This window comes from Odontesthes bonariensis, chromosome 5, assembly GCF_027942865.1.
Source record: "Odontesthes bonariensis isolate fOdoBon6 chromosome 5, fOdoBon6.hap1, whole genome shotgun sequence".
Lineage (NCBI taxonomy): Eukaryota > Metazoa > Chordata > Actinopteri > Atheriniformes > Atherinopsidae > Odontesthes > Odontesthes bonariensis.
Genome location: NC_134510.1, coordinates 28,834,298 through 28,856,017, shown reverse-complemented (window position 1 = coordinate 28,856,017; position 21,720 = coordinate 28,834,298). Strand labels below are relative to the sequence as shown.

At 39.9% G+C, this 21,720-nt stretch overlaps 2 protein-coding genes across 2 annotated transcripts; one reads left to right on the top strand and one right to left on the bottom strand.

Annotated features, from left to right (window-relative positions):
- Window positions 1-154: 154 nt before the first annotated feature.
- LOC142380276 (uncharacterized) lies at window positions 155-15,034 on the bottom strand. The gene is made up of 8 exons (XM_075466001.1): window positions 14,960-15,034; window positions 8,332-8,438; window positions 8,131-8,218; window positions 3,255-3,439; window positions 3,076-3,172; window positions 2,853-2,979; window positions 1,949-2,188; window positions 155-1,314 (listed from the first exon to the last, which is right to left on the bottom strand). The coding sequence occupies exons 2-8, from the start codon at window positions 8,404-8,406 to the stop codon at window positions 1,257-1,259; spliced, it is 870 nt and encodes a 289-aa protein (XP_075322116.1). The 5' UTR covers window positions 8,407-8,438; window positions 14,960-15,034; the 3' UTR covers window positions 155-1,256.
- On the top strand, window positions 13,464-20,747 carry LOC142380275 (uncharacterized). Its single transcript, XM_075466000.1, has 10 exons — window positions 13,464-13,618; window positions 14,998-15,078; window positions 16,333-17,160; window positions 17,305-17,367; window positions 17,532-17,587; window positions 17,699-17,794; window positions 18,051-18,213; window positions 18,357-18,427; window positions 18,704-18,799; window positions 19,612-20,747. Exons 2-10 carry the CDS (start codon window positions 15,048-15,050, stop codon window positions 19,858-19,860), a joined length of 1,653 nt encoding a protein of 550 aa, XP_075322115.1. The 5' UTR covers window positions 13,464-13,618; window positions 14,998-15,047; the 3' UTR covers window positions 19,861-20,747.
- Window positions 20,748-21,720: the final 973 nt, after the last annotated feature.

The following is a 21,720-nucleotide window of genomic DNA, read 5'->3' as shown; positions in this document are numbered from 1 at the left end:
AAAAAAGAATGGCAAAAAAAAAAGAATTATTGAAATGCATTGAAGAGCTTACCTTTTTTGTTTTTCTTTCTCTCACCAAAAGTTGCATAAAGATTTATCAGGCCATGTGTCACAAAAGCCATCAGATGAATTACAAAAGTACTGAAGCTGCCAATAAGGAAGCGAAGACTCAGCAATGTTTTATATGTCAAAATCAGATTTGGTACATGTTCATTTTAGGGAAACTTCCGTACAAATTTCCCCATAGGATTGCTAAAGTGCTTCTGTTTTATATTTTTATATATATATTGAATACCATTTGACAGGTTACCTTAAAAGAGTATTTCCTGCATGTGGTAATGCAGTTTGATGTCCCAAAGGCAATGTTGACATTTTGATTAACTTTTTTGACTATTTGAAAAATGTGAAACATGTCCGGGCCACAAAGTGTGTTATCTGGACAAGTTGTCATGCAAACATATCTGCAAGAGCAGGGCAGACTTAAAGTGGATGTTTTGTTGTACAATTTTATACAAATGTGTCCTTTGTTATTTTCACTCATTCGTAAAAACAAAACCACTTGATAATCATGTTGGTAAAAAGAGTAAAATATGAAGAGAAAACATTTTCCCAAATGTGTCAGTGAAGTCCACTTACATAGTCTTTAAGCTTGTCATAAAATATGACACTCGTGTGGCTTTTGCAGGGTTTACCTGCTGTAGTTGGCAGTGTAATTTAATAGCTTCAAATTATCCATGTGTCAATGTCAGATGTCACCACAATGTTGTTTGATCTTTCTGATACACTGTTTGATTTATGTTAAATGACTTATCTAGTAGGTACACTCATTATGCCTTTAAGTGAAGATCCCTTTAGGCATTTTTTCTTTTTAAACAAGAAAACATGCTTAGCTGCTAGACCATTTTGTAAGATCCATAGTTATCATAGCTGAACGTTTTTTAGTCAAGAGACCTTATGGTTAATATTTAGGATTTTTTCTTGTAAGTGTACAAACTTTTACTTGTTTTGTGAGCACAGTGGAACACAGTTTCACATTTTCTTTCACAAAAAAAAGTGATTACTCTTTATACTTATACCAATATTACCCCTTCAACACCTTTTTTTTATAAGTCATTATACGTCATAGGTCTGATGAATACAGTGTCTGTCTTACTTTTTTGATATAAAAATGTACTTTACTACAAGTTATCCATGACGAGAACTACTATTCCACTTCAGTTGATCACAGGTTTGTGTGCTTGATACACATGTTTCTCTTATTCCCAGGCCATCAGTAGTTTGTGGAATGGCACAAAGGCACCATATCCAGGTTTGCTGCAAAGATAAGAAAAGACTTTAAGGGTCAAAACGTGAAAAAAATACACATGATATTGACATTTACGCAGATTCACACTTCATAGTGTGGGGTAATTATGTGTTTAACATAATTGATTTGCATCTTCTGAAGAAAAGATTTAAGCCGCTTTTCCAGTTAAACTTGCCAAACCCATGCCGTACCTTCTTAATGCTGTCATTTGACCTTACTGAGCAGGTCAGAAATTTGCATATTAAGCTCAGCAGCTAAGTGAGTGGGTGTGCTAAGGCACTGTTTTTCCTCAGATGTGTCACGTTATGCCTAAATCTCAAAGCCACTAATCCAGTATAGTTTATGCTGTAGGAATCAGAACAGCTGCCCTTCAAAGACTAATGGTCAGCATTAAAAGTTTATGTATTGATTTGCTTTGAGTGAATGAACACTGTGTTCAGCTAAATAAGCACTAAAATACAAAAATGTATAATAGTTTTAAAGCACTTGAAATTATCCCTGTGAAGATTAGCGGAGAGATCTGTTGTGGATAACACAGAATCACAGTACACTCTAAACAACTGGTTTTTCAGGCTGAAAGACATAAGACATAATGTATCCGTGTCACGACTGTGTGTTTCCCAGGAAAATGAGATCAGTTACCATTTAAAGTAGCTCTGTCCCTTGTGACTGCCGTCACACCGTGATGTGTCAAGAGTCTGCAGCTCAACTCCAAGGTGGAGATCTGCCTCCCCCTGCAGGTGGCCCAAGAAACGAATTGTTCCTGTGCTTATCCTGCCAGATGGCAGCATGATCCTGACCCGGTGGCCGAGCTGCAAGTCCATGGGTGAGTGAGGAACAAAAACTCGATGTGGGCCCTGAGATGTTTTCCATGATCGCACACTTTAGAAAGAGAGGGTTCATTTAGAAACACGAGGACTGAGCTGTCTTTGTTCAATTCTGTAGCTTTCATTGGCAATTTAGGAACTGCCACATCTGCGGTGTTTCTCGAGTAAGTAAAGATAAAGCCAGCTATGTTCTTGATTCTTTTCAAACAATGTGGAGTAAAACTATGTTTTTGCATTCGGGGAAAGATTTGGATCAGAAATCTTCCAACAATTTCATCTCTGTATGGAAAATAAGGAGCGAGATTCTGCTGCTGTGTAGCTTGGCACCAAACCTGAAAACAAATGGGAAACTAACCAACTATCCAAATCCTCTTGTGAGCTACTACAAGAGTAATTTATTTCCAAAATATATCATTCATTATTCCAAAGAGAGAACTGAAATACAATATATTATAGACTCCCTCTCACATAATACTTTTCAGATACTGTACAGTTCAGACCACTTTGCAGATCTTTAGTGGTGTTTTTGGTTGATGAACTTTATTTTATTCTTTGGACAGTCACGTTAGTTGTCTACCCCTCTTTCCAGTCTTTATGCTAAGCTAAGCTAATTAAGCTCCAACTTAATACCTGGATGTAGCTCCATATTTATAAAGGCAAATGAATAGAATCAATCTTTTTTCTAACTCAATGCTGAATTACACCTTCTCTAAGCGTACCTGGAGGCCGAGGATAAAGAGGAAGATGGTCTTGAGCTCAGCGCTGATGACAAGGAGGTCTGGCTGCCTGACAAACTGCCTGCGTAGCTGTCACGTCTTGAAGACCCTTTAGACTTTCTGTGCCTTCCTGTTCATTACAAAATAGCAGTTCACCATCATTACTACATTAAATATTCCAAAGAACACAGTTTTCATTGTCATATCTTTCACTGCTCGTATTTACTTGAGAGCTCATCAAATAAATCTCCATTGTCGACACCTGACTCTCCCTGGTCAACACAAGTGCCCACTTTCACCAACACTCCAGCTGCAGGGATTAACTGAAGAAAAGAAGGCCAGTGTTAATTAACAAAGTCATAAACAACACCCCAACTACACCCACACACACTGTCACAAGCACACCTGATTACAAAGTTCTTCCTGTTGCCTTTGCAGCTCTGCAAACCTCCTCTCCCACGATGCTCTCTCACAGGCAATATTAGTCTTGAGAGACAGGATTTCTCTCTCAGTTTTATTCAGTCTTTTGTGAAGTGCATTTACGCGATCAGGGCTCCCTGGAATGGCTGCAGTCTCTTTATTTTCAGAACCTGACAAAAAACAACATGTAGGGACATTATGTCATACCTTGAGGAAGCAAGTTGTAAGGTATATTGGGCTATGGTGCTTTGAGCCATACAGGCTATATCTCTGCATGAGGAATTTTTCACCCTTATGATCGTTAACAGTGGTCTTGAAAAACAGTTCTTCAGGCTTTTTGAAGGTCTTTCAGAGTTTTTCTTCGAACATTGTCTGCTTTTTCACTCATTTCAGTTAAGTCCTTGTACCCAACTATTTTCAGAGGAATGCGTTTTGTTTGCTAGGACACTAAACACTGACCTATTAATCACTGAAGCATTAATGCAGACAACTTGGCAAAAAACTATTTTAAATGGTATCTTCAGATGCTCTGTTTCAAAGACAAATAAGTTCTTACTGCGTCTAAAAAATGTTCAAATAAAATAAAAAAGAACAGGGAATTCTCAAAGAAATATTAGCCAAAACTTGGTAAATTTCAGCATGGTGTGCAGAGGGTCCCTACAAGTTGGAGAAACTGGACACATGTAGGACAGAAGAAGAAGTGGCAAAAAAAACAAAAAAAAAACATTTACAGCAGAAACAGTATCTGAAAGTGATATCTTTAAGAAAGAGGAAAAATTCCAGCAAAGACCTGACACAGGACCTGAGAGATGCACCTCGACCCTCAGTTGATCCATCTTGTGTTGGTCAAAGCCTCACCAGAAACGGTCTCCATGGAAGGATGGCTGTCAAGAAGCCATCATTAAGTCAGGGAAACAGGGAGAAATGACTGAGGCAGGCCAAATGAAGAAGTGGACAGAAAATCAGTGGCAATAAGTCTCATGGAGCAATGAATCCTCCCCAGAGCCCCCCAGAGACCTCAACATTATTGAAGCAGTGTGGGATCATCTTGACAGAAAATGGTACAAAAGGCAGTCATCATCCAAAGAAGAGCTTTGAAATGTCCTTCAAAGTTCAAAGTTCAGTTTTATTGTCATTGCACAAATAGTATAAAAAATATACATTAGACAACGAAATTAAGTTACAAACTCTCACCTCAGTGCCAAGGAATAAATAATAAATAAACAAGACATGTAACTTATCAAATAGACAAACACACAAAAAAGGACACTATACTAATTTACACAAAAGTGACCGTAAACAGATACATATGCGTCAGTATGAGAGAGAGAATATTGCACTTTCCGTATATTGCACATGTATTTCCAGAGCTTATTCCAACTGTTATTGCACATGAGAGATGTTGTGGAAGATTGTGTCATGTGTTTTCATTTAACAGAGCTATGGCCCTGTTGTAGAAGCCATCTCTGAGTCTGTTAGTGCGTGTTTTGAGCATCCTGAAACGTCTGCCAGAGGGCAGTAGCTGGAACACCCGATGGCCTGGGTGGGACCTGTCTTTCAGGATGCTGCGTGCCTTTCTCAGGCAACGGGTGCTGTGGAGGTCCTGTAGGGAGGGAAGGGGGTGGCCGATGATTTTCTGGGCCGTGTTAATGACCCTCTGCAGTGTCTTCCTTTGTGCCATGGTGCAGCTGGAAAACCACACACATAGACAGTAGGTCAGCACACTCTCGATGGAGCAGCGGTAGAAGACAGTCAGCAGCTCCCTCTTTAAGTTGGTCCTCTTGAGGATCCTCAGGAAGTGGAGCCGCTGTTGGGCTTTCTTCACAACCGCCGAGGTGTTGGAGCTCCATCTGAGGTCTGTGTCCATGTGCACACCCAGGAACTTGAAGCTGTGCACCCTCTCCACAGACTCCCCGTGTATGTGGATGGGCTGCAGGTCAGTCTTCCTCCTTCTGTAGTCCACAATCATCTCCTTTGTTTTTGAGGTGTTGAGGACCAGGTTGTTGTCAGCACACCATCCCACCAGCCTCTGGACCCCCTCCCTGTAGGCAGTCTCGTCCCCACCCGAGATTAGTCCCACTAAGGTGGTGTCGTCTGCAAATTTGGCAATGATGTTGTCTGGGTGGGTGCTGACACAGTCATGGGTGTACAGAGTAAAGAGCAGAGGGCTCAGCACACAGCCCTGTGGGGAGCCGATGTTGAGGCTGAGGGCTGTTGAGAGATGGGGCCCAACTCTGACTCTCTGTACCCGGTTGGAGAGGAAGTCTGTAATCCAGCAGCAGGTGGTGGCTGGGAGTCCGATGTCCAGCAGTTTTTCTGCCAGTCTGTCCGGGAGTATGGTGTTAAAGGCAGAGCTAAAGTCAACAAAGAGCAGTCTGGCATAGCGTCCCTGTTGTTCCAGATGAGAGATGGTGGAGTGGAGCACTGTGCAGATAGCATCCTCTGTCGATCTGTTCGCTCTGTATGCAAACTGAAGTGGGTCAAGGGTGGGTGGGAGGCAGGATGTGATGTGGCGTCGGACCAGTTTCTCGAAGCACTTCATGACCACAGGTGTCAGAGCAACTGGTCTGTAGTCGTTAAGACTGTTGATGGTGGTCTTCTTAGGCACCGGGACGATTGTGGCCGACTTCAGGCATGGTGGAATGAAGGACTGGGACAGTGACTCATTGAAGATCCTGGTGAAGACCCCGGCCAGCTGGTCTGCACATTCTTTGAGGACCCTCCCGGTCACTCCATCAGGTCCAGCGGCCTTCCTTGGATTCACTGCCCTCAGTGTGCACCTCACCTCATGTTCTTGCACCATGAGGCTGGAGCTGTTGCAGTTCAGTGGACGAGCTATGGCTGCTTCATGTCCTTCCACCTCGAAACGTGCGAAGAAGTGGTTTAGCTCCTCCGCTAGCCTAGCGTCGCCCTCTGTTGTCGTGGTGCTGCTAGACTTGAAGTGGGTGAGGTGCTGGAGTCCCTGCCACACCTGCCGCGTGTTGTTCTCGGTGAAGTGATCCTCCACCTTCCTCCTGTAGGCTGTCTTGGCGTCTCTGATGCCTCTCTTCAGGTTGGCTCTGGCTGCGCTGTACTGCACTCCATCTCCCGACCTGAGGGCATCATCGCGTTGCCTCAGCAGTGCCTTGACCTCTTTCGTCATCCAGGGTTTCTGGTTGGAATATACCCGGAGACGTTTGTCAACAGTGACGCTATCCACACAGAAGTTGATGTAGGAGAGCACAGATGAGGTGTACTCCTCTAAGTCCTGATGTTCAAACACACTCCAATCTGTGCTATCAAAACAGTCCTGCAGCTGGTGTAGTGCACCTTCTGGCCATGTTTTCACAGTTTTTGTGGTTGAGGGGGCTCTCCTCCTGAGGGGGATGTAAGCAGGAATCAGTAGCATGGACATATGGTCTGACAGACCCAGATGTGGTAGTGGTCTTGCTCTATAGCCTCTCTGGACGTTGCTATAGACTTTGTCCAGCGTGTTCGGACCCCTTGTTGCACATTTAACATGCTGATGGAGTTTAGGGAGTACTGACTTCAGTTCAGCATGGTTAAAGTCCCCTGCTATGATGTGCACTGCTTCAGGATGAGAGCTCAGCTGGCTGCTAACTGCGCTGTGTAGCTTCCCCAGAGCTGTGTTAGCATTAGCATCGGGTGGGATGTATACGGCCGTTACCATGACAACGGCAAACTCACGGGGTAGATAGACGGGTCTGCATCTCACAGTCAAATATTCCAAGTCCGGGGAACAATGTCTGTCTACAGTCTCTGCATTTCTGCACCAGCTGTCGTTGGTATAGATGCACAGCCCCCCTCCTCTGCTCTTACCGGAGTCGCTGTTCCTGTCGTGGCGATGGACCGCGCGACCTGCTAGCTCGATAGCTGAGTCCGGTATGGATGGTTGTAGCCAGGTCTCTGTTAATAACAAGACGCAGCAGTCCCGGAAACACTTGTTGGCAGCGATTTGTAGTCTCAGCTCGTCGATCTTATTCCCAATAGATCTTGCGTTGGCGAGGAAAAGGCTGGGAAGCGGCGGTTTAAGCGGTCGTTTCTTTAGCCGCGCTAGCGGGCCCGCCCTGCAGCCTCGCTTTTGCTTCCTATGTTTTCGGCTCCTCTTGGGCTTGCCGCTAGGGAGAACCATCCACGGAGCGCCCGGAGTCCTGGCTATGTTCTCCGGTATGTTGTGGAAGCGGTGGTATTCCGACGTGATCGAGATCGTCGTTCCACAGCGGAATCCCAGGCTGAATAGATCCTGGCGGCTGTATGTGGACCTCGCCCAACAGACTGTGGTGTTTACACAAAAGAAAACGTACAAACACACTAAACAAAACACTGAGAGTTGAGAGCCGTGAGCCGCTGCGTCTATGCGCGCCGCCATCTTGTGCTCAACCTGCTCCAGGACGCTGAGTATTGTCCCAGTTGTCCCCATTCCTATCCCAGCACCAAACCAAGAAGCCTAGAAAACTATTCCTGAAAACTGATATATTACATTTGCATTTATTTTTGCATATATGTCTTTTCTGGACATACATGTGGCAATCTTTCATAAAAAAGGAATGTGGCTCAAATCTTTTTCACAGTACTTTAGGTTCACAAAAGAATGTAGGAAGACCCTTTTCCTTCTGAAGCCAGAAAAGTAATTTGAGCTTGTCCTATGTTTGTGTTTGATCCAAAGAGTTTTTACAAACAAATTTGGCTCCAGGGTAAGAGTTAATTTTAAGAGTTTCAGGAAATTGATCTTTTGCGATCCCCTCAAATGAGACCATAGGATCAACAAAATTTGAAGGTTTCTAAGATACATAATCCACGAAACAACAGGTATTTTTAACTGAATCAAAGTGGGCAGCATTTGATTTTATGGGATCCTTACCCACATGTCGTTTCACCTTTCTGCTTCCATCCTCGATAATGTTGTGTTTTTCCCTCGGTAAAAATTTGATTGCATTATATGGGCAAATCTGCAATGCAAATGAACATTTGTCATGATCATTGTGCATGTTCAAACAAAAGTTGTTTTTACAAGGCATTTGAATGCAAAAACAAATACATGTTTAACAAAGCATGCACTCACCCACAGAAACCTGCAGGTGCACAGTATCCCCCTGTATGTCCATGCAAACATGGTCCGAAGGATGTATGCTGTCATATTGGAGCATGGTCCTCTCACATTCTGCAGTTCTGTTCAGGCAATAAACAAACTGATGTGTTTATCTACCTGATTTCATGAAGGAGCAAACGGTTACAGGTTGAATTTATTTAGGATCCTTATGTATAGTTGATGATGTGATTTTGATTAATAAGGGTCAAAAGAGTCTGTACAGACGGACGCTGTCGTGATAAGGTTCTATACAAAAAATAATCACACGTTAACCATTGGAAAATGCACAGACAGAGCTGGACACTGACCTTTTCCAGCAGGTCATCTGTAGGATGGAAAATCTCAGGTGTGGTCATGAGTGAACAATATCTCCCATTTCTGTTCAATGGACTTCCGTCCTTAGTCTGTGGTGAATGTTAATGTGGTGCACAAGGCTCTCTGACCTGTTGCTATGCACCAGCTCTGCGTGAACAGCGCCTGCTGATGACTGCTGGGTCGGTAAATCTTGTCTAATCTTCTTAGTCATGCAGTTACACAGTCCAGTTGCAGCCAGGCTGCTTAATTTGGTCTGCTGAGCCTTATACTTAATACAAATGTGTCAACGTTCATCTGTCCTGTCTGTGTTTTGGCACAGTGCGGATCTTTTTGTTTTTGTTTTTTTTTGTCTGTTTTTTTTTTTTTTATATATATATAGCTGACAAAAATGATCACACATGATCTGAAATAAGACTACAATATATGAGTGTCTGTGTGTGTATTGGGGTTCCAGGCTTTATTAACAAACACCATGGATATAAGCCAAGGTAAAAATATGTGTGTTTTAGTTGCTTTCATCAAAGCTGCCATCACTCATTGAAGCTGTATCTCTGTATGAGTACAGACGTGTGTTTAGCAACATCCTCAGACAAATTAAACTAAAACATGTACATAATATTCTATCAAAAATGAGTACTCGCTCATATTATCATTATAGACAAAATCCTCATTAGGGATCCCATCGGTCATTGGATATAGGTGGGGAGCAACCACCTCACTGCCAAATAAGTTGTACACAGTGTACACCAATTTCGTTTTTTATTTGTCATAAGTGTCAAATTTGAGTACTTTAACTCAAAGCATGGGCTGAAATCTTCACAGATAATTTAAGTCCAAATACCATAGTAACATCAATATATGGAGTAGAGAAAAACCTCTTCTAAAGAGGTTTTTACGGTTATTCTGTTCTACATCTCCTGATAAGTGTTTGTTTCAGTGGTGGTACATGAACTGAACAAAAGAACATTAGATATCTGTCTGTAACTCATTTTGCATTGGTCAACAATAAGTGAGAAAAAGATCTACAAACTGATTGTGACCCAACCTTTCAGTTCACAGAACAGTACCTGCATTATAACCAGATTAAAATGCTCCTATTTTTTTTTTGTCAGCTGTTCTTCTGGATTCTGAATATTGTCTCTTTTGTTGAATATTTTAGATAATTATTAGGAGTATATATAGGACATTTTTAGTTGACTGGGGAACTGGGGTATTGCTATTAGGTTGAAAATGTAAAGCAAATGTCTCACATACTTTTTTTAACAAATATCATTTAATGAACAGTACAGGCCATCAACCATTAAATGTGATTAAAAAAAAAACTAATAAAATTTTGCTGCTGAGGTTGTACTAGGCTTCCTTGTTATTATGTCCTCTAAATAAACCTGTGTTCATTATTTTGTGGTTATTTAATAGGTTTCCCTGTTCGGTCATAAAGAGGAGAATTTATTTATGTTTGTTCAGCGTAAACCACTGCACCATAGAACTCAATCTCTGCAAATAAAAAGGGGAAACTTGTTTTTTCTTTCTTTGATTGTTCAGTGGATTGGACAATACAGTTGTCTTGGGTTTCAAAGTAAAGCTTTTCATTCAAATGAAATGGGATCCAACCACCTATTTCCGCGTGGTTAAGTGTTTAGTGTGAATAGGTGTGTGATTTTAATCCTTATGCCATCTAGGCCTACATTCACAGACACAGAATAGCACTCATCTCACATTCAGGGTCATGTACTTATTCTTCTACACAAACACACATGAAACATACGTGCAAAGAAACAACTTTAAAAAAATGCTTTCCTCCTAGCTTTGAAAAGTCACAATAACATTTTGGTTTTCTACACACGTCACAGTCCCTGATTCGACTCGTTTTAACCCTGCAGTTATTAGACAGTGTTATATTCAGTCTAATTTTGAGAATCAAATTAAACAAAAACATATTTTTTGTTGCTAGCACAATTGCCAAATGTTTCCATATGAAATAGACATTGATGGAAAATAATTATCACTCATGCTAACACTGTAGGCAAATCTATATTTCTCTGCCGACTCTGCCAGAAAATATGTCAAAGATTGTGAATTTGTGTAAGCCCAGTAACTCCCATAGTAGCCATACATAAAATATTTTGCCTCTTCATATTGGTGTATGCATGTTTTTCATGTGCAAAGTTTGAAAACATATTTCTTATTTGGGATATAAAACGTTTTATTTGAATATGACTGCCACCTTCTATTTAAAGGAGTCGCTGATAAGATCTATAGATAGTTCTGTGCTCAGTGTTAGAAATTACAAGTTCCCATAGGCGCAAATATGTCATTTACATGTTTCTTGGTCGTATAAAAAAGAATTGTGTATAAAAATGTATCAGTAGCTAAGCTTTATAGCCCCTCATTCATTTGATGGCGAGCACAATCGAAAGCATATGCATCTCTTTGCAAAAAGAACAACAACCCTAAACCATGGACTGGATTTTTGTGAACCCCATTCAAATATTCTATATTTTTCCATAAATGACACCTTGAATGTAAAAGTACTAAAGGAGATACAAAGTTGCAGTTGAATAGATTAGATAAACATATCGTACTTTGTAAGCTATTGAAGAAAATTAGCCAGTGTCGCATCTCTCTGAATGGAAACGTATGTGAACTATACTTGGAGTGTGTGCAGCATTAAATGCAATTTAATGGTTCCGGTAACCTTTGATCTGTCCTTCTCATCAGCTCAGAGGAAGCCCATACTTTGGTACTGAAGATCTTTATCTCTGGAGCTTTGGTGGATTCTATTGGGTGAACTGGTCTCTTCAGGTCCTTTTGTAACATTTCTATTTAATTTCGATCAGGATTATTGCATTTTTCTGTCACCATTTTTTGGTAGAACAGCTTATGTGCTTTATTGTGTTGTTTTGCTGCATGACCCACTTTCTCCTGAATTCAGTTCATTTCATTGACAGGTATCCTGTTATTTTCCCAACAACAACAAAATATCATGTTTCACGAATAGGATAAGATTTTTAGGCTGCCTGGAATTCAGTGTTTTTTTTCTTTCCCCTAACATGTAACTCTCTTAAAACCAATAAGTTCTATCATGGTCGGATCCATCTACTAAACAGTTTTACAACAGCCGTCTGGCTTGTTCACACGATTCTTTGCACAGATCTAATATATAATAAACTATATTTACTGTTTTTTTTTTTAAGTTAACAGTTGATTTTTGATTTGTTTCATTTGGGATGTAGGGGAGGGGACACAGTCACCTAGAGCTTTGGGAAATTTCGGGAGGGTGGCAGCAGTGACGAGAGCACACCTCCTGGCCTTATAGCTAATTTATAGATGTGAAAGCTGCTCCATCCAAAGTGGAATGGATGCTTCTCTCCTAATGAGACCAGGTTTCCCGCAAAAGTTTTCCAGTCATCAGTGTAGCAAATGTTCTGTATTGGACATCACTTGGGTATCCAGCTGTTGTAAGATGATGTGCGGCTAAACGTGTCATCGCTGGTCATAGTTAATAAAGACCAATAATGTTTGTTTTGTTTTTTTTCTCATTTGTTTAATTAGGTTCCCTTTATACAACGTATGGATCTTTCTAAAGACAAAATCTAATTATATCTGGTTAATAATCACGCAAAGCTGTGTTGCATTGGCAAACTTACATGATAGTAAAACAGTTATTTTCAGAGGTCAAATTGAAGACATGTGTTTCCAGTGTGGAAATAGAGAGAGGTGAGATAAGAGAATTAGTTTAAGAGCATATAACATGTAACTGGGAAAACAGAAGAAAAAGACATCAAACAAGTTAAAAGATGTTGAATGAGTCTGTGTTTAAAATCTTTATACTGTAGGTCATTAAGTTTTGTTGCTGCATCAGTTTTGATCATTTACTTTAATATATCCTTTCTTCCAGAAAGGATATCATCACAGTTGGTATGGACAAAAGGAAGACCCTGTCACTGCCAATGGATGTGTCACTATTGTTTAAAGAGGAGCTTGTAATGGTAATGGACGTCAAGGCTGATGTATTGACACCCATTTTTTTGCCTCACCAAAATAATCTTCATGTCACAATGATCTAAGTATAACCTCACACAGTCTGGAGCAAAATGATTTATACCCTGCAGGTGAACACTGCTCAAATTTGAATATTGGAAATAACCTTAAGCCTCAGCACATATTTACAGTATACATTGACATGTTTCATGGCGCTTCAGCAGAAGAAGGGAGGACCTCTGTCACCTGAACCGCACGAGTCCCTTTTGAGTCATGTCCAAGAATTCAACGTTCTTTAGGCCACAAAGAGGTATTTGTAGTGTGTGAAGGCTTTATGGCTTGGAGAGAGAAGGGGTCTGATTTCACATTGTGTTCTACAGAAACCGGGAGGCTCTCTATACAATCACACCACAGGGCTCTGAAATCTCACCTGTACTCTTATAGACCTGCAAAGGCTTAATCCGCTGAGTTATTTTAGTACTCTTGCACAGTTTTAGTTACTGTTACCCAACACTGCAAGTATTGTCATGTAATATCTTCTTTTATGGTAAACTGACTTGAGAAAATGGGATTAACAGATATTTTGATTGAAAATAGTGGGTTGGTTAAAGTACGTGCTTCTTGATGTTGTGCTGTCTAAATAAAAAATTACATTTGGATGATGACACAGTTGTTTTCATATATACTTCTGCAGTTCCACTTGTTTATTTTTAAACCGCCAAATAAGTTTTTACCTGGAATCATGACCACATCATCTTTAGACCCACCCAGCAACAGCAGGCTCATAGTTCCCTCCTCTCGCTGTGGTGCAGATGAGAGTTTCCACTTGTTACGTTACAACGCAGTCAGTAGGAAGTTAAGGGGGGAGGTAACAGAGCTCAACATAGATAGGGGACTCCAGAGAGAGACAAAGCTCATTCACTTCAACCACTGCTGACAAAAAAAGCTGCACATTGCACCACAGGTGAGTGAACGTTGTTGATTTCAAGCGATGAATTTAGCTGGTATTATTTCAGTTTAGTTACATAGAACCATGATATTTATTTGCAGTAAAACAGGGTGATTGAGGTCGAAAACAGCGGCTCCTCTGTAACGAGTGAATGATACAGCAGATTGATGTTGTGTGCCTGTTATTTTCTGTTTTCCCTGCTATGAAGATACATAAATAATATAGAATATTTCATTTCACTTTATGTCCAACAAAATATGATCGACTTGAATGACTTTCAGTTTGATGCTCCTTCCAAAAAGGAATTTTTGTCATTTTATCATGTGTTTGCCCTGTACCGATAGTTGTGATATGTAGGTTTTTCATCTCAAAACTAATCACCATGCATCCACATCCTATTTAGAGAGATTGTGACTTATGAAGGCAAAGTGGTTTCTCACAGTTCTATAAAACTCTTTGCAGTAGTTGCTGGGAATATTTTTCCTTTTTGTCATTTTAAGTAGTAATTTAAGTCTTGCATATAAATTCATCCAAACGTCATTAAAGAGATGGAAAATTGGAAGTTTATTTAAGGAGAAATCCACATGGAGTTATGTGAAACATGAGAAATTAACACTTGAGCACACTTAAGGTGTACTCCATGCCAATCTCATAAAGTTAAACTTGACTTTTTTTTCTAATTATACTCTGCATTTTGGGTTCAATTCTGTCATAGAAGCCAAAACGGCCACTGTTGTTACTCAGTTTCCAGGGTGTAGTACCCACAGGGGGTCATGCTGGGATCCAGGGGAGAAGGGAAAAAACAAGCCACGCCACTTAGTAGCTCTCCCAAGGGGACTGATCAAGGAACAAACACATTTTAATTGTGTTCTCTTGTAAAACACAGCAAACCAAGATGCTTATGAAGTAATTGTCTGTCTCCACAGAGAGGTGTCATTGAGGATAATCCCACAACTTTTGAACATTTGTTGTTTAAAATCCTTTTTGCAGAGGCATTTTTCTAATTCTTCATCAAGCTTGTGTAAAAACATTGGGGAAGAAGTTGTCACTTAAAAACTTTTGTGATGTAACCCCACCAAACAATTATGAGATCAGTTTCCCCTAAACAATAAGAGGATTGTAAAAAGAGTCGACCACAGATCAAAAGAACTGCCCAGGTGGGTTACATTGAATGAGCAGGGCTGTTATTCAGAAACCTATAAGTATGGGTAAACAGTCTGAATTGCATCCACACAGCCATCGATCAAAAATACCTTTTGTTATCACATATATTCAGATTGTTATTGCTCAGTTTATGCAAGCAGAGATTTGTCATTTTTGTCATATGCAAACGTTCATGTATATTCAAAGCAGCACCTGCATCAACTGTGTCTTCATGTTGATGATGATTACAGGGAATTTGACAGGTGGACCAAGAGCCGTCTCCCTTTCTTCGAGTGGGATAATGTCTCCTGCCACCTTAAAAAAGAATGCAGGTTTGAGTGTATTTCTTTTTTTATTGAAATTTTTTTGTTGTCACATACGTCCTCCTAAAATTTATTTGTCACTTTTAGATTTGTTACTTTCACCAACTTTTTTCGTTGGGTCAGTTTTATTCAAGAGGTTTGCGAATACTTCTATTTTACTCTTATAATCTGTACAATGCACTATACCCTATAACCTTATAAGAAAAACCCACACACAGAAAAGATAGATTAGGAAGCAAGTAGGGAGCTGGAGATGAATAGTAAAACAAAATCTGACAAGGCTCCAGAATGTTTCCATGGTTCTGAGGTCATGTTTACTCCTGTCACACTAAGACTGAGGCTTTATGTTGGGACCATGATACCTTTGGTTTGTCGCAGCAAAGGCTAATATGTTCAGAATTACAGTATTAACATATTGATATTTGGCATAGTTTTAGTATAATCAGTTATAACTAGTTACCCACATACATAGTAACCATATCTCAACATAGTATTATGGCACTCTCACGTTTTCTAATAAAAACTCACTAAAAGGTGCAACTGATGCTGATGCCAGTGTTTTTGCGGGCATGACAAATTTTGACATGATGGTAGTAACAGAAGAAACATAAAAAGATAATTCTCTCCTAGTTATTATTGAATTATTGATTTAATAGTTATTAATTATTAAAGACGATCCTGTGGGGAAAACAAACGTGTGTACCAAACTTACTAGCAATGCCACTTTTCTAAAATTTCACCAACCCCAAACGTCGTCCTCTTTGTGGCACTACAACAAACGTCGAGGGATCACCAAACCTAACACGATTCACATTATCGATCTGTAAATTTCAGTTCATATGCAGTTGCTCAGATATTCTAGTCTCAGCGAAAGCATTTGGCAGGCTCATCAACACTGCCTTTCTAAAAGCCACACCATGGGCAATCAAGCACTGGATATTGATGCTCAATTACAAACCTGATCTAAAATGCAACATGAAACACAGCAAATCCTAAACCCATTTGATTAAAACAATCACTGTACAGGGGAAAACTGTGAGAGGTGATGAAAAAATTATTTTTCAATTTAATTCAATTTTTATTGTTTTTGAAAAGTGTGACATTTTTCCTACTAAGACATAATAACTGTTTAATTATAGATGTTCAGGTTTTTTTTCACCAGAAAACATATTATGAGTTCAATTCAAACTTCATTGAGGACACAGCTCAGGGAGAATAATTAATTTTTTTTTGGTTATGTCATCAAAATGCCCATTGTTACAGGTATTCTGCACCTCCTCCTATTGGGATTACTTCTACCGTCAGTATTAGTGTCAGGGCAAAGTACTACTGCTTCTACAAATCCGGCCTCCACATCAACGACAGCTGCCTCCAGCACTTCAATGGCCCAGACCTCCACAACAACTTCGAGCGCGACCCAAGCACCTACGACGGACACCAGCAGTTCCGCAACCACCATCACTCAGCCTGCCGTGTCTACCACTGGAGGTACTGTAACAATTAGCACCAACCAATCACCCACATTCACCACTGAAGCCTCAACATTACATACCACCCAGTCTCTCGCAACCACCTCTGAAAGCACGACATCCAGCACCACCCAGTCTCTCGCAACCACCTCTGAAAGCATGACATCCAGCACCACCCAGTCTCTCGCAACCACCCCTGAAAGCACGACATCCAGCACCACCCAGTCTCTCGCAACCACCTCTGAAAGCACCCTCTCTCCCACATCCACCTCTGGAAGCTCAACATCCAGCACCACCCACTCTCTTACAACCAGCTCTCCAAGCACAGCATCCAGCACCACCCACTCTCTTACAACCAGCTCTCCAAGCACGGCATCCAGCACCACCCACTCTCTTACAACCAGCTCTCCAAGCACAACATCCAGCACCACCCACTCTCTTACAACCAGCTCTCCAAGCACGGCATCCAGCACCACCCACTCTCTTACAACCAGCTCTCCAAGCACGACATCCAGCACCACCCAGTCTCTCGCAACCACCTCTGAAAGCACCCTCTCTCACACATCCACCTCTGGAAGCTCAACATCCAGCACCACCCAATCCCTCACAACGAGCTCTAAAGGCACGTATCCAGCTACACCCAGTTTCTCACAACCAGTAGTTTAGCGTATATGCAGGTATATATATATATATATATATATATCTATATATATTTATCCTGTCAGTATTGATAATTCAGAACCAAACCCTGCTTCCATGACAATAGGTTCTTCATCTTCCTCCATGATTTCAAGCTCTGGTTCCTCAACAATGATGCCCTACTCTACTGGTAGGTTTAGGTTCATCACATGACAAAATACTTTAGTTTCTTCCCAGGCTTTTGTTTCATTTTGCAAATTAAAGCAAATAGATAATATTATTACTATCATTATAATTGTTATCATTGTCTTCTCCATTCCCTATCCAACCTATCCATCTATCTCTTTATCACAGACAGCCCGGATGTCATGAATGGAACCACAATGTCAAATAATAATTCAATGAACATGGCAAGTCCACTTTATTAGGACAAAATATTTCTGTATTTGTTTTCATCACTCCTTGATCTTTATCATTTTTGCCTCTGATCTTAATCATCTCTTTGTCTCTCTCAATCACAGATATACTGCCCCTCATTCAACTGTTCCTACTCTGAATGTTACTCAATGTACACCAGTCAGAATGACACTTCATGCTCTGCTGGCGACTGCTGTCAGGTAAGGAAGCAACTGACATACTGACGTACTTCACTGACACATATATGCAGCCAAAAATGCTATTCTGTATCAGTAACCCATGGAAGAAACAACTTTAACTGTGAAATTATGTTTCATTATGTTTTCATTTTTGGAAAACAATTTTATATGCCTTCATAGTATTTGAGTTAAGGTTTATGGACAAAAATATTTGAGCAAAGAAAATTAAGCAAAGGTAATAAGTGATGTTTTCTAATTTCATTCTGCAACGCATCAGTTGTTGAGGACAATGGACATGTGGTACACTGCAAGCTGCACTGCGGCTTGTGCAGATAGCTGTGTCAACGCCTCTCAGACCAACTGTTCTGTGAACTGCTGTAACTCTACTGGATGCCTCAACGACACTTTTGCATCCATGATGATGATGATGACGACAACAGGTGAAGAGCTCATCGTTCACATCTTTAATTTTTGGCTGTTATGCATATTTCTTTGTTTTCTCTTTTCTTATTTGTAAGTGTTCACATTTATTCATAAACTTGCGCTTTCTTTGATGTTTTGTTATTTTCTAACATAATTTTAGTGGCAGCAACCACCACAACAAGAGCACCCCAACCAGCCACGACAACAATGAAAACAACAACGGCAGACAAGGTAAGGACAGAAGCTGTGTGCGTTCTTTGTGTGTCACTAAATTGAACTCCTTTTTAGCTTTTTATGGTCACCTTCATAGACGCAAGACCACAAACTGTCTTTTAGCCCAACAGTCCCTGTGTGACTTGTATTTGCACATGCTGTTGACTTTCAACCAATTTTGAGTGGTTTTATTGACTCTATCAAGAATTCATGCTATGGAATGCATAGGGTAAGCTTAGTCCATTGTAGATATAATCATCATATCATCATATTTTTTCTGTTTTCTTTTTTCAGGGAAACAAATGCCATATGGGTACGTGTACTGGTGATATGTGCTACACAGGGTTTAAAGATGCCCAGACTTGCTCCCCCTCACAGCCACACTGTCAGGTGAGAACTTAAATAGATGTCTTAAATACAGATGGGACTACATCTTTATGTTTATGCAATTCTAGCACAATGAAATCCCATAGTCATGAATATGAGATTCATTAATGTGTTTAATCCACTTGAGTTCCTGCTGATCCCAGCTGAGTTTGTAAACATTATACCAATCTTTGTTTAGCACCTTTTACAGTGTCCCTAAACAAAATCTGTTTTTTTTATTTGCTCAGATTCAGTGATACTGTTTTATAATTTTTCATCATAACATGACATAAAGAGAGCATATGAGGAAAAATTACAGAATGGGAGCAATGAGGAAATTCCCAAAACTTTTATGATCGCTCAACATAGTTTTATGAAACAGCTCGTTGTTTTATTATTTCACAGTTTAAACAAATGAATCTGGCAAAAATGTAAGAAGTAAATTTACAATAGGATTGTTTACATGCAAGTTCCCTTGAACCTCTCTTTTTGGTATTTTATTTCAGTCTCTCTTTTCTTTGTTTTTTTTCATTTGACCATGCCCAGGGAAAGTTATAACTATACTAGACTATAATAAACATAAACTCTAATAGCCAGTATATAATGTTGTTAGAGAGGAGAAAAAGAGCACAACTGATGTCATGAAATTGAAAATAATTCAACCAGCACTATTATAGGTTTTCTCACCTTTTCTCTTTCTTATAAGCAGACTACAGATAGACTTCACAGTGAGGAACAGGATCTTAATATCTCTTCTTTAAACCTGTTTTACATTTAAACTATTGACAGTTTGGGTGCCCTTTCTCACTCGTTTTTTCTCACTATTGTCTTTTCAGTTGAAAAAGGAGACCATAAATTCCGCCTTGACGTGGACAGCAGGTTGCACTAACTGCACCAGTCAACCAGCCTGCATGGCCTCTACACAGCCTCCATGTCATCTGGAGTGCTGCAATGCCACTATGACCTCCTGCCTGATGTTGAACGGCACAATGAATGTCCCCTCTTCCACCACAAGAGGCCCCTATCTTCACGCGCAGCTGATAGCTTCCTCACTTTGCCTGCTTGCAATCTCTTTTTGCCTCTGAGTGACAACGCTTGCAATTGCTCTGCTGATGTGTTGGTCATTATGTAGCTTGGCCAGCACATGGTGTCACTCCAGAAAAATAAGCAGTCGAGAGGTAAACGGTTTTCCTCCATGTGTGTTGCTGATATACATCTGTGATTGTATGAATATGAAAATATCAAAAACATCAATTATAATGTTGATTTCAGTGACTTTTTTTTCCTACAGTTCCTTGTCTGATTTATTTCTAAAACTCGATTTAAACACTATATCTAAATCTGAAAAATGTATCAAGAAAACCATGCCACAAGCAACTCAGTCCCCAGCACTTGACATTCAGGGTGCAAATCCCCTCTTTAATGTAAATTACATGAAATATATGACACATGTCTCTAAATGACATTTTTAGAATATTTTTCTTCTTGTTTAGCACTAACCTTGCCCTGGGACTGATATTGATTTCATATGATGTTTTAAAAAAAAAGTTTTTTATCCTGTCCCATTTCTAATTCACTGTAATCACATCTGTGAACATGGTTGTATATGCTTTATTATAAAACAAAAAATCCTGTTTTGAATCGTTCTGGGACTAATGTAGCTTTGACTCTCTTTGCACTTTATGAAAAACAAATGTTGAGCTGTTACAGGGAGTTGGGAAGGCTTGTCGAATCATTTCTGTAGATGATACCTCTGTAAAATGTGCAATTCAGTACTTTGAGTTACTTTTGGTCCTAAACTTTTGTGTGGATTGTTGTATATCTATTCTATGTGGTTTACAAAGAATATTTTCTTGGATAATGGTGTCATGCAAATGCTAAATGAAATCAGGAATGTGTCAATTATTCTAGTTTTGTGGACTGTACAAATACAACAATCGTGCCTTAAAATGAAATAAATGTAATCTACTTATCTGATGAGTCTTAATGTGACATATATTGTAGAATTACTAAAAGTTGTACATAGGTACAATTTTCATGTACCAGTATTGAGTATTTAATGTACAAATTCCATTTCTAGAGAGTTTGGGAAACATTTGACAGTGCAACAAAAACTTGAAACTGCATTTTATTCTTTCTAATTTGAATATGAAGTCCAAGACATAACGTAGAAAATGTAAACTAATCTTTCTAGAATGTGATGCAGCAACACCCTTAAAGAGTTACAAACAACGCATCCTGGATGATTCCACATTCATCATGGTGACATCTTTTTAGGAGGTCCGTAATTATTACAGGAGAACACCGGACCTCATTCTGAATGTCTGACACATGGCCTCACGGATCCACAGAGTGTGTGGGTTTGACTGGCCTGCTGCGTTGTTGCTGAGCTTTAGATGATTTAGAGCAAAATCATCAGCCAATAGGGTGGGGGAAAAAGTACTGTTTGGCCAATCTAGGTATGATATGCAACTGTTCTTCTCAATGTCAAGAGTCATCACAGCTCTAAAAGAAAAACAAATTCAGTGCATCTGTGTCAAGATTGTTTATCTTCAAAGAAATGCTTTTATTAGATGTCTAAAATCAGATTATTTCAGACTAATTCAGTATCAGTGACGTAAGATGTTCTTCTTAATCATGATGAAATTCTATAAACCCAGACTAAAACATGTGATTTTGACATCTTTCTCTTGTGAGATGAATCATTTGTTAAAGATGTGACAGATCTACTTCCCTTCCAAAGGACGCTTTAGTCCTATCAACCGTGTAGCTCCCTGCGGCTTCCTCAGAATCTTAGATATGACATTGTTGGAGTTGGGATATTGTAGAACATAATCCTCTTTGGGGTCACTGGTCTAAGGGCTAATCCAAACCGAGTCAAAGTCCTTCTAACGTCTCTGAACGAGCTGATGACAGTCCAGATGTGACGTCACTCTGGTTTCACA